The sequence below is a fragment of the Manis pentadactyla genome, chromosome 16 (assembly GCF_030020395.1).
Source record: "Manis pentadactyla isolate mManPen7 chromosome 16, mManPen7.hap1, whole genome shotgun sequence".
Taxonomy (NCBI): Eukaryota; Metazoa; Chordata; class Mammalia; order Pholidota; family Manidae; genus Manis; species Manis pentadactyla.
Window position 1 is genome coordinate 7,421,731 of NC_080034.1, and position 13,102 is coordinate 7,434,832.

Below are 13,102 nucleotides of genomic sequence, written 5' to 3' on the forward strand. Positions count from 1 at the left end.
CTTTGTGCCATTCACTCACTCTCCCTGAGCTGTTAACGGGCAATGAACTCCCTGAAATACATACAGGAAAGACAGGAGGAGAAGCGAAGAGGCCCAGGAGCACATGGGCTAAGAGGTCTGGAATAACTGGGAGCTGGCTATTGTGTTATATGTATTATTTTCTTTGGGTAGGAAGTGTATTTTAGAAATACTTGAATCCTGGAGAGGCACTATAAATAAAAATGTGTAATTGAAGCCTACATTTATTTGATAGCTAATTCAGTATTTTTCTTCTATAAAAAGAGAACTTCTGTTTTCCCAAAACCTAATGTTGAGTTAAACCAGAGGTAAAGATTCTGGACCAGAGGAGTCAGAAGTCATGATCTCTTGCAGGTAGGCAGCCAGCTAGGCCACTTCCAAGGAACGGCACTCCCAGGCCTCCCTGCACTTGGGGAGCTCAGAACCAACGGAGGTGCACATCAGCCAGGGAACAGCAGCCACGTGAGATGATGAAGAATACGGACGGCAGGAGACCTTTCCAATCTGTCATTTAGCGGCAAATAGAACTTCTGTTACTATCTGTGTGACGTCTGAGACATCTTTGAAGTAACTAAAAATACTGCAGCAGACAGTGCTGACTGCAGGAGCCTTTGGGAAAGTGCTTTCTCTCTGGCCAAACATACAAATAGGATTCATTTTCTGCATTCAGAATCCAGATTCTATAAATTTTAAGTAGATGTGTTCACCTGACCATAAGGCCCTCACAGCATGGAGTCCAATGCTTTTTGAAGCCCTTGTTATAAGAATATGACCCGCTGTGGGCTGTCTGGGCTTTTCTAGCACAGAGGGACCCCAGGGTTAGGGCTGAAGACTGGGCACTGCGTAGCTTTCCCGGGCATGCTGTGATTGGCTGAGCAGGGCCTCCGTTAGGGCCTCGACTCCAAAATTCATTGCTGACGTTCGAATCCCCAGTACCTCAGATTGTGGCTCTGTTGGGGATAGGGTCTTGAAAGAGATAATTAAGTTGAAACGAGGTAATTTGGGTGGGCCCTAATCCAATATCACTGGTGTCCTTATAAGAAGAGGAAATCTGGACATAGACACGCAGAGAGGGAAGGGAGACGGAGTGAAGACACACGGAGGAGGTGGCTGTTTACAAGCCGAGGAGACCGCAGACTTCTACCCTCCGGAACTGTGAGGGGTAAACTTCTGCGGCTTAAGCCACCCAGTCTGTTTTGTTACGGCAGCCTTAGAGCCTAATACAGCGCCGTTTGCAGTAGGAGCTGTTAAACCTCATTAGACTGTCCGTGTTTGCACTCGATGAAGGGGCCCCCGCCACTGAGACCGTGTGCCCCTTCCACCACTCGGGCAGAAGGCAGCCTCAGGAGAGGGGCTGGGGGACCCCCAGTTGGACCAAGGGTCCCTAGAGTCAAGGAAGGGCAGAGGGAAGCACGTTAAAGGAAGGCCTCATTTTTTAACAGCAAATTATCTTCTACTTTCTTATTATATAAACTTTATGTGTTCATTGTGGAAATGGTAGGAAATACAGATAAACCAAGTGAAGAAATAAAGTAAAACTATATCTCACGACTTGGAGGTAACTGTTCATACATTGTTGTATATCTTTGTAGACCTTTTCCTATAAATACATGAATTTATACAAACACACACACACAAACACACACACACACCAAAAATGAATTGATTAATTTTTTTTGTGACCATCTTGACATGTCAATACTTCTTAATTTATAGTATCATTTCTAATGTCTGATATAATTTCATTATATTGATTATATCCTAGAAATGGAATTGGTGGGTGGGATGTGTCCACGCTTAGGTGCACTTAAATGCTTTTGATATATGTCGCCAAATTGCCCTCCAGAAATGATGCATCCATTTATACTCAGAAAGTCTATTTTGAGTGCACAATAAAGCCCTGTAGCCAGTAACTCTTGACTCAGCTGTTCATGGGCTTTCAGCCAGATTCCTAGAGAGGAGAGTGTGGAAGCCAGAGGACGCTGAAAATCTGTGCTGCCAGCGGTTCAAGACCCTCAGGGGCTTGAGGCACGAGGCCCAGTGCTGGCGGAGGGGCGCTTCCTACCTCAGCACAGGGATGGGTGGAGGGAAGCCTGGCAGGGTCAGCACGTCCTGCAGCTGAGATGGGGGCTGCGGCCTCTGCGGGGAGGGGCCACATGGGGCCAGCAGCTGGCATCTGCTTGGAGGCGGCGGCACCCGTGGGGTTGTGGAGAATGAAGCCGTGTGAAGTGGGGAGAGAGAGCCGCGGGGTCCCTGAATGGGCGGGGAGGCTGAACCCGCGGGCCGATGGCAGGGAGCCTGAGGTCGCCGAGATTATGACCCTAGTTGTTAATTTTATCCCTCTGGCTTTCAGGGCCTGAGAAAATACAGGTTATACTGGGGAGTGAGCACTGAAGGGCTGACGGCCTTTGCAGTTTCTGTGCATTAATGGAAGATGTGATTCAGTTTTGGTTCTTGGCCCAGTATGAGAGATCCCAGGGGCCATACTTAAAAGGAAAGTCAAGCTAATCTTACGCAAGAAAGAAAATGTGTTCTTTTATAAACATGAAAACTATATGGCACTCAGTAAAATGTGTTGGCCAGTAAACTTCTGCCCCATAATATGACCAATAAAATAAGTAAACTTCTCTTGGGAGAAGAACTGAGTTCCACTTATCCTTGGATAAGAACCTCCAACAGGAATCTTTCTAAGGTCAGGAAGGTAAGGCAGTGCCCTCTGGCTTCGTGGTGGCTACAGCCCAGCGGGAAAGGGAATGACACCTGCACTGCTGTCCAGAAGCTGCCGTGACCCCGCTCCCTGAGCTCTGAGACATTCACAGGTCCTGGCCATCTCGGATGACCTATGGAGTCAGACGGGCAGACTCGCGGCTCGGGATGGAGCCCTCGCCTGAGAGACAGCACAGCGCTGGGGAGGCAGGCAGAGACCCACATTCTGCTCAGATTCTTTGAGATGCAGATTTAGCTGCCCAAGTTGCTCCCCAAAGTAAACTTACGTTCTGCACATTTGCCCGAGGCAAAGAATACATTTCCCATAAAACAAGCAAATGCTTCTCTCCCCCTGGCTTTGCTCCCTTCTATCTGCAGGGGGTACGGTGCAGAACCAGTGACTTCTAACGTCACGCGGCTCAGCCTGTCAAACGAAAAGGTCAGGGAAGCGGGGCTCACCGTCAACGGCCGGCTTGGGCTGCGAGCTTTTGAGGCGCAGCGAGGGCCGGAAGCGAGTCCGGTCGTTGAAGCTCCAGCTCTTCTGCACTTTGGTGGGGCTGCCCTCGGCGGTGACGTCGGCGCTCGGGGACCTTCTGTCCCCGACTGAGGCTTGTCTGCTCTTGATACTCTGGCCCCTTGGGCTAGCCATGCGTACTCGCTCCTTAAAACTGAGCTTCTGACTGTGGACAACAGAGGCACGGTTATTCCATTTCAAGCAATTTCTTCCATGCCACTCGGGTAAGTACTTTGCTGAAACTGCATATGGTCATATGTCTCAACAGACAGCATGTTCTCAGCAAGGAGAAGCACGGCAATATATTTTCCCGTTATTGAAAATTTGAGCTTTATGTAATCTCTCCTTTCCCCATTCATTTGAATTCAACCTCATTCTACAGGTAGGTGCACCCTTCCTGGAGTCGTCATAGAAAAGACTGAACCCAAGTACCATCGTTTGTACATAGATACACTGGAAATAAATGAAGACTGGTTTGGTGTCCACTTTGGAAACAGATTTTAGCTTTATCCTCAACTTTTCAGACTTAACAAAAGTTGTTTTTTTAATTTGGGAGCATATTACTTTGTAATTTCTAAACATTTCTACAGGAAAACAGGGATGACAGCTACATTTCCATATATATCTACATTCTGCATGCATTTTATATTCCAGGCAGGATTTTGTTGCCCGTACGTTCATGCGATCCCAGAGCAGTTGGCAGCACCACATACATAACATCAAACACACACACAGAACGCCACATTTCTCAGGCTCACGTTCATTCTCTGCGACAAGGTAGAGCAGCCCCAGCGTATAATGGCTGCGATGACTGATGGACGGAATGAGATGCTATGTCCACTAACACAACTTCCTGCTGATAAGCAGGGAACGGTTTGCTGTAGCAGCTCCTGGTAGGTGTTGTTTGTTCAGATATTCAGTGCTCAGAGGCCAGGTTGGAGTGAACGGTTGTGGGCTGCGAGAGGAAGTGGTGACAGGATCCAGCAGGATCCAGAGGATGTCTCCTGACCAGGAGATGTGGTGTGACGTGGTGGGAAGGGCAGGTGGAGTCAGACTCATGGCGTTTGGGGTCCTCGTCTCTCCCATGGAGATAAAAAGAGCAGCAGAGCCAAGGGAATTTTGTGGGAATCGAAGGAACTGTAAGAAGCTGTGTTCATGTTCTTGTTTCATTAATGAGCTACTGTGTTATTTGTTAGAAAGGGGCTCCCAGTGAGTGCGAGGCCCAGGACTCTTCAGGGCCTGAGGAAATGCAGAGTGGTAGGTCTGGGGGGCTGCCGGGAGCAGCGGCTCTGAGATGCTGTGACCTGTGGTCACCCGCAGCCTCTGTGGGACATGAGGGCACTGTTCTCGTGGACGCTGATCACCTGAGACGAAGTGGAGGCCCTTTGCCCCTTACTGCCACGTCCACAGTCCCCAGCTGCAGCATGCCAACAGCGCATGTGTTTAGTGGATATGTGTTTTGTAGCTAACAAGAAACAGTAACATTTATTTTCCCATGCCTGGTTGCTTAACAAATGATATTCTAAAAAGACACCACATTTGATGTGTGTTTGCATGAAAACAAATCAACTAATGAGCTATGGTGATCAGAAGTCCCTGGTAACAATGAACAGGCTAGCCATGCCAAGTGCCAGCTCCCCTTGGGAACACAGGCAAAGCAGAGCCTGCGGACCAGCTGAGGGCACATGCAGGGGCCAGGCAGGGCGGGTTCATGATGGGGTCAGGCGGGGTCAAGGGTTCTGAAGACAGTTAAAGGCTTTCTCTGCACTTCACAGATGTGGGATTCAATGGCAGGTTACACTACACCACAGCAACAACATCATAAAACTGCATCTTTCTATTCTCAGGCGAGGTTCTCCATGTCATCCAAAGCCTTCAAATTATTTAATCCAATCCTCAAAGGCACAGTGCCCAAAATGTCTGCCATTATAAAACTTTTTTTTAACAGTAAAAATTTAAAATCTCTTTTCAGCTTCAGCATATCTGTTCCATCATTTAAACATATGTTCCCCTCTGCACCTTTATTTAGAGTAATGGATGGCTTACGTTGACATAGCTATCATTACAAGTGTTCTTACTGTACTTTATCTAATCAATACCTTCTCTGGAATGAACAGATGCTAATTACTATAGAAGATTAGGGTTAATTAATATCAGATTATTTTCTCAAACTTTCAAGATATATCTCTTTCCTATGCCTACTAAATGAACAGGAAATGCATAAACACGTCATAAAAACCATTAAGATATTTAGTTTTCTCCTTAAAAAAATTTCAATTACTAAAAAAGTAAAAAAATCGCTAAAAATATATCAGCATCAAACCTACCCTGGCTTATTTATGATAACAAAATACCTAAAAACAGTTGCTCCTGTGAAAATATTTTTAAAAATTGACCTTATAAACATTTTGATACGATCTCTAAAACTAAAGGAAAAGTGGAAATATTATTCTTTGAATCTAGCACCATTTAAAGCACTTAAAGTTGATATAAATGAGTTCTAGGTACCACTTCCCCTTTTGTCCTTTTATACTCCATGAATATTTGCCGAGGTCCACCATTAAAAACAATTCTCAAGTCTATAATTTAAGTGAACCCAATGTATTATGCACTAAATTAGAAAAAAAAAGGTGTAATGTTTTCACTGTCTTTTGACATAATTACATGAAAGTTAAGAATAAGGTCCTAATGCAGAACTTTTTAACCAGGCAAAATTTTTTTTTCCAAGGCAAAGATCTGTTCTTGTGTCTTCTTTCAAAAAGCTCACTTTTATTAGTATTTCTGCTTCATTTCTTACTTGGAAACCAACAGAGCATCTTGATGAGATGACAAACCGATTAGATGGCTGTTATTAAAAACATGCATTGAGTAAAAACACAGATTCTTTACTGGTGCACTGAAGCTTTCATTTTCCCCTGCTTTTTGTGACATCTATAAAGATTTTTAAGGAAGATTTATGTAACAGCCAGGGCTTATCCCCAGGAGACCAACGAGAAGGTCTCTCTTGGGAGAAGGTGACCAAAAGGTCGCTGGGGTCCTGGATGGCTGCACCTTTCTCAGCAGGCGGCCGCGCTCCCAGCTGAGGTCTGCACCCCGGGCAGTCCCCAGCAGCCCTGCAAGGGCATTTCCCTCGCGAGGAGCCGGAGGGTGTGCGTCACTCAAGTGGCCCAGCGTGCAGCCTACTGGGCACGTCCCCTGCCAGAGGACTGTGTGCCATCGTGGTAACCCTGAAGTAATCCTCTTGGACTTTGAGGGCTGTACTTATTGTTACACTTAATTAGGATTTCAGCCCTTCACTGGAGAAGCACTACAAATTCTCGCCCCAGGCACAGTATGGTGACTGAGCCTAAGCATGCGGGGCACTCCGCAGCACAGCAGTTGTCCGCAAACAAGAGGCACTGAGGGGCTGACTGCCAGCTGCGCGGGATCCTGCCTATTTGTTCCTGGGCTAGAGAACATCAAAGCAGGCAACAGGCAGCAAGGAAAATTACAAGCGGCTTGAAAACCTCATTCAAGAAGTCCTCAGGAAGAGTGAGTCTCTGAGCAGGGCTCAGGCCTGGTGGCGGTGTAGCCTGGCCATGCACCTAAGGTTAGCTGGCACTCAGTCTCATGTCACAGCTGGGATGCTGGGTACCTCTGCTTCCGCGGGGTGTGCATTCGGAAGAGCTTCTGCTTATGACTAGAGAGCTTACTAGGAGCGAGGGAAACAGAGCAGCGCATTACTGAGCATCCCACCACCAGGAAACTGCTTAGGGATTTGTGTTTTCTTTTGCGAAAAACAAAGCCATTGGTTTTATTGTTTTCCGATGTAAGTATACAGTCTGCTTAAGCAGTTAGCACTGACTCTGCAGTTTCATTGGGCGGCTGCAAATATATCCGGCGCTCTTAACGGTCAGGTTGAAATAATTAGATTTGAAGTAGGCATTACAAATGATGGTGGTCCATGCATTAGCATCTGAATTGCATGAAAATAATAGTATAAATATTTTAGATTATAGTAACCTTTTAAATAAATGGCAATGAGACACAGTATAAATGATGGAGGAATGAAATATTTCACAACTTTAAAAAATAAATATATACAGGAATCAATGAAACGTATAACATTAATTCCTTTGAAAAAAATAACTTACTGATATGTATGAAACACCTGTAGTTATATTTAATATAAGTAACCAATTCTCAGATAGAATGCATGTTCAAAAATACAGAAAAGATTCCAGGTTGCTAGTTTGTCAAAAAACGTTTCGCATTTTTGAGTTTTATAATGTGTTTTTAAAAGATGAAATCCTTTTCCTCTGTCAATAAGTGTGAACAAAAGAAGGGACCATTTTGAAAAGATTGTTTTTGAAACAATCTAACATTTTGCCAATATGGACACAAGTTGACTAGGCTGAAAAAAAAGTCTAGTCTTAGTTTAATACATGCAGATCAGTCACTGCACACAGGAGAAAGAAAATATAATGGAAAATCAATGCAGAAGAAATACAAGAATGTACAGGCACCAAGGAGCTGACTTGCACCTTAGCAAACAAACAATTCCATCTGTATTCTAGAGTTCTCTCCCAAGAGCCACACACCTCCTCAGACCTAATAAATCAATCATGTAGGAGCAGTTAGGATGGATCACAGTGCAAGATTGTGATATAAGAACAGTATATTTTAGGCGGTAACTTCTAAGACACACATCTTTACAACAGTCTCACAGGCACCTCTTAAAGCAACTTCAGTGAACTAAGAGGTCTGACAGGGTTCTACTAATACCTTACAAACTGTGATCAAGGCTGCTTAACCATGAAGCAGGCATAAAGCCACCACTTTTGATTGAGGAGAAGGGTAAGCAGAGGCGGTGAGATGTATAGATAACCCCTAAGCCTCCATTGGAATGATCTGTCAACAGGTAGGAAGAAGTAAGAGCTGTCTCCTAGCAATGCGGGACCAACTCATAACTGACTTAATGGCCAAACGACCTCCTTGTCAAGAGGGAAGGGAGGAGCATTCTAACCTCAAGGTGGGAACACTGGCTTCATCTGGATGGATGGATGAGTTTGGAGGTAGATTCTATTCTCTGAAAGTGACAATTTATACTGAAACAGAGAAAAACTGCCCAGTTTTAAAAAGGAGTTGGAAAATTAATGGGATGATTAATTAGAATAAAATCAATAAATAAGCACACTCACCACCACACATGAGATTAGAACTGTTTTAGTGGGAAGACAGAGAATATGCTGAAGAATATGTATTTATGGTCTAAACAGAGGAAAAACAGAGCAGGCGTAGTTGAGACTAATAGTTTGTACCTGACCCTGTTCCAGAGAGTCAAGGAAACATGATTCTAACTATTCAGTGAGCTCTTCTTGAGGCTGTTGGTTTGTATTTTCATAGAAAAATTGGGAATCTGTCACAAACAATGCAAAACAATCTTGGGACTGGATATACCTTTCCTTAGCCCAAGACATCATAGGTGAATTTTGTTGAAACATACTCTAATGTCAGTGTGGAAAGACAAAATCTCTTTAACAACCACATTCCAAAGTAGGGAACCTTGTAACTAAAAGTGCACATGAACTGTGTGTGGTCCCTGCATTCTGCAGAGAGAAAGCCTGTCTGTCTGGCTTGGTCTACAGTTGGGGCCCTCTCATTCCAGGAGTGAGTGACAGGAATCAGGGGAGGGGTACTGTCTGCTGCACTGAATTCATCTACCCTGGAGTTACTCCCAGTTCCTAACACAATGAAAAGCCTTGAAGAAAGATTTAGGAGATTCCAGGCTCTGAGAAAGTTGGAAGGTGAGAATTGGCTTAAGTTTACCTGGCTGGCTTGTCTGAATCACCGCCAATAACCCAACAGCCCAACACCCAGTAAAGGGCTCTGTGCTTGGGTGCATCAATCAGTCCATCTGAAATCGGGTCAGACATTAATCAGCCACAGTCTGGACCCAGATCTTCTCTCTCCCAGGGAAGAATCCTCATAATAAATGTTTTTTCCTGTGTGCACATTTTGCTTGACACATTTTGCTTGAATAAAGGTGTTAGGCAAGAAAATAGATATAAGCGGGGTGGAAAGACAATTAGGTCGGTAAAGCCCCCTAAAAAGGACTCGGTTAACCAGTTAAAACTAGAAAGCCAGAAAAGACTCAGAGTTAATGAGTTAATCAGTTAAAGCTCAAAAGTTCAGGAGCAACTTGGCCTTGAAGGTTTGAATATTCCCCAGATAAAGAGAATTATGTCAGCATAACCCACGTCTTCATTGGGTCAATCAGATCACGCCATTGTAAAACTTACTCCAGCCAGCTAAAGGCCCAGCTATAAACAGCATAATAAATACAGGAAGATTCCACCTTAAAGCCAAAATTGCATTTAAAAAAATCCAGAAAGTTAAGAAGATTCTTAACATACTGTTTAGCAAACAAACAATAACTTGGCCCATGCTGGGGGCAGGGCAAGTGGTCTTAACTGATATGCTCCCAGACCAAGAGGCTGCTATTCTGGGAAGAAATCAGCAGTAAATGTCTTATGTTAATTTTGCAGAATTACCTGGACAATTAATAAGAAAAGAGATTTAATGATTCATCAAGGATTCTGGGACCAGTTAACAAGTACACACCCCTAGCCCTTTGAAAATCCTCAACCACCTATAAAACCCCTGACCCTACACCCTTAGGGGTGCCTCTTCTCTGAGGCAGCCCACACTCCCCTTTCTCCGAGTGTGCACCTTTTTGCTTTAAATAGACCTCTCATTGCTCAAGTTACAGTGCTCTGTCTCTGCACTTTTCCAGGGGTAAGTGTCTTTGTCACTTTGCTTCTTCATTCTAATCCTCTAGATTTCAGCTCTCTCTCTCTCTTTCCTATTTCAGATAAGTAGGGAGGGGCTGCTGAGAGCTCAGATCTGGGCTTGCAAATCACCATTGCCTGGGTGACCCTGAGGGAGCTGCAGCTTACGGTCATGCTCTTGATTAGCCTGCTGAAAGCCCCCTTTCTTTGCCTGTAGGAAGTTCGCAGAACATAACCTCACTCCATCCAGTGCTCCGCGGCTCCCTCAAATCCTGGGGTGGGATGGACTCAGTTCCCACGCTGTGCAGTTCCAAGCAGACACTGGACGCCCAGTGACACTGGCGTGACACTGGCTTAAGGAGTTAGCGGGGGATGTGCCCCGTGCTGAGCAGCAGTTACATGAACTTCCTTCATCACACTGCTCTGCCATTCCCTGGCACTCTCACTTAAATAGATTCTTTCCTCACCTTGTACTCTGATTTCCCTGCGTCTCGGAACTGACTTCCTCCAACAAAGGCGAATTTGTGGTTTGCTAGGCTGGTGCTCTTGCTCTGGCTTTTACAGTAGCATTTTTGCATTTATTATGCAGTCTTCTACATCCTGCTGCCTTTGGAACACAGCAAGGTGAAAGCTGAGGTAATATTAAGACGTGAGCTTCAGCTTATGTACTTTAGATTACTAAAATGTTTTTAATTTTTATTTTCTCCCTTTTTATACTTCTCTTTCCCCCATTTTGTTGCTGTTTTATATCTCTTTACATAAGGTACTTGAGGTCCGGGATATTTTACTACTCTATCCAAGAAATACTAATGGAGTTCTTCTCTGTCCTAGCTTTACACAGGATATATAACTGGAGGACAGAAGACCTGATGTGTGTTTGTAGTACAAAACAGTAAGACATGCATGCTGAACAGAAATATAGGATGTTTCTCGAGGTAGTTTTGCAAATGTCCAATGACTGTGGAGAAACACGAAATCTCTGGGGGTGATTCTCTCAGTCAATAACATAGCTCAGTGGTTCCGTTCATAGTCAAACCTGCAGGTGAGTTTTCAACGCCCTAGTCACAAGCATGTAGAATAAATGTTAATGTTTTAGGGGTATGTGAATATCATGAAATTTAAAAATATGGTTGGTAGTCTTTTTGAATCATGGCAGCCGACTAGAAGGTACCTTTTCAGGCTGAGAAACAGAAGCTCAATAGTTGCACCTGAATTTTGTCTTTACTTTCAGTCTTGGTAACACTTGCAAAAAGCTTAGTGTTACTGTGTTGGCCCAAAGCAGCCCCTGCTCAGGGCTGCCAGAGAGGTTATGCCGAGGCAGATGCCTCTGTGTGACTCATCAGCTTCCCCTTTAAGTTCAAGAGCTCTGCTTTGGCGGATGACACCACGACAGGTGACCTTACTCTCAGGTGGCTATGGAGCTCATGCCAGAGATGATCTCTGCCCTTAGGACTTAGAGACAAATCCTGCTTTGAGATCATTTATAAATGAATAGCTCCTGAGACAAGGAAAGCTTTTTGAATATCACCAAAGAGATTAAAAATCTTATAATGGCTGTGATGACTTTAGTGTAACTTTTTTTTTCAAGTAAAGTTGTCACAACAGAAGGATGGTAGGGTTTGCACGGAGTCTAGACAGAGGAGGACTTGAGTCAGAATTGGTCAGCCTGCCTCTTCTTAAGTCCATGCAAAAAGTTCTGAGTCTAATGACTGAACCTCTCTTTTGGCAGCAATACTCTAAAGTGGAGAAGAACAAACCTTCAGGCTACTAAAACCTTCTGGAAATAGCACCCTGGAATATCCAATGCCCTTTGCTCTAACTCTGTGTCTACCAAATAGGAGAAAGGTCTTTAATGCCATCCCTGCATAGTCTTACCTACCTGGAAGGAGTGTTACACGTCTTACCACATCCACTGCCCCCCCCTCCCCGTGACAAATGAAAGCATTTGTGTTTTGGCTTGTGAATCTTTCAAGTGTTAATTAGCATAACGGAAATGGGTGACCCAGAGACTCCTCACCCCAAGTGAACTTTCAAAACTAGTTTCAGTACAGTGTAAATACATTATGATCGATGTTGTTAGTAAAATGATACACAGCTGGAGGAGCATCCCCTGTGTCCCCAGCAGCCCCCACCTAGAGGCTGACTCTGGGCAGGAAGAATGCCTGCGTTTCTTCATCCTGAAACAAGTGATACTGATGGGAGAAAGCCTTGTTTTTTCTTCTTCCCTTCCAGGCATCTGTGTGAGCGTGAGAACATTTACAGCACCTGATAACAGCCAGGTTGCAGCTGGGGACTCTCCTGCTGGTTCCTCTGCTACTCCTCACACCGTTAGGCTGGGGGACTCCTGTCTCTGGCTTTTAGGGGTTCGCTTCGAAACTCAGACCCTGCCTGGCACTCACTACCAAAGTGAAACGTTCCCTTTCACGTCTTGTTCCCTCTGTGTCTATCTCTCTGCTGTTTAATCTGATAAAATCTTTCTTTCAAAGCATGAAAGAATGACCATGAATTATTTGGTGAAGTTTCTGGAAGGATCACCTTCCTTCTAAAGGACAGGGGGAAGTCTTCTTTGAATCAGATGATCTGAGTAGACCTCAGCGCTCAACGAGCCTGCGATGCCAGAGAGATTGTTCTTATCTCCTGTACCTGGTGCTCCTTTTGCCAAAAAAACTTCTCACTCGGAGAGAAAGACCCTAGTGTAGGGGAGCACATCTTACACTGCTTCCCTGGGCTGGAAAAACTCGGGTAAGAGTTCTGCCTGGGAAAATGGCAGCGACGAATAACTAAAGCTGTAATTATTATTTTCCCCTAAGAATGTTCCATGCCCTGCAGATTGTAAAAGCAGTGAGTGAATCAGGGAAAGACACTTCTGCTCCCAAGGGAAAAAAATAATCACTAGAACAGCAACCTTTGCAGGCAATCTTGTGAAAGGTCACTCCTAATCATCTTGTATTTGTTGATCAATTTTACACGTACGAGACACATTTAAGGCATCTGTTAGACATCAGATTTATAAACAAACAGGTAGCAGAAGAGAGATCACAAACCTGCTTGATGCTTCCCCTTGTTCTTTCCTTCAGGTGCGTGCAGACAGAAG

The 13,102-nt window shown here is 44.6% G+C and overlaps 1 protein-coding gene across 3 annotated transcripts in view; it reads right to left on the reverse strand.

Moving 5' to 3' along the window:
* Positions 1–13,102, reverse strand: part of KCNQ5 (potassium voltage-gated channel subfamily Q member 5) — a 448,222-nt gene that overhangs the window by 46,376 nt on the left and 388,744 nt on the right. The window contains exons 9-10 of one of the 3 annotated variants that reach the window (XM_036916204.2): positions 6,873–6,929; positions 3,184–3,404 (exon numbers count right to left, since the gene is read on the reverse strand). In XM_036916204.2, coding sequence (XP_036772099.2) covers positions 3,184–3,404; positions 6,873–6,929 — 278 coding nt within the window. Of the gene's footprint in view, positions 1–3,183; positions 3,405–6,872; positions 6,930–13,052; positions 13,080–13,102 lie in introns of all 3 variants that reach the window. The other 2 variants (XM_036916206.2, XM_036916207.2) reach the window with 2 other exon arrangements.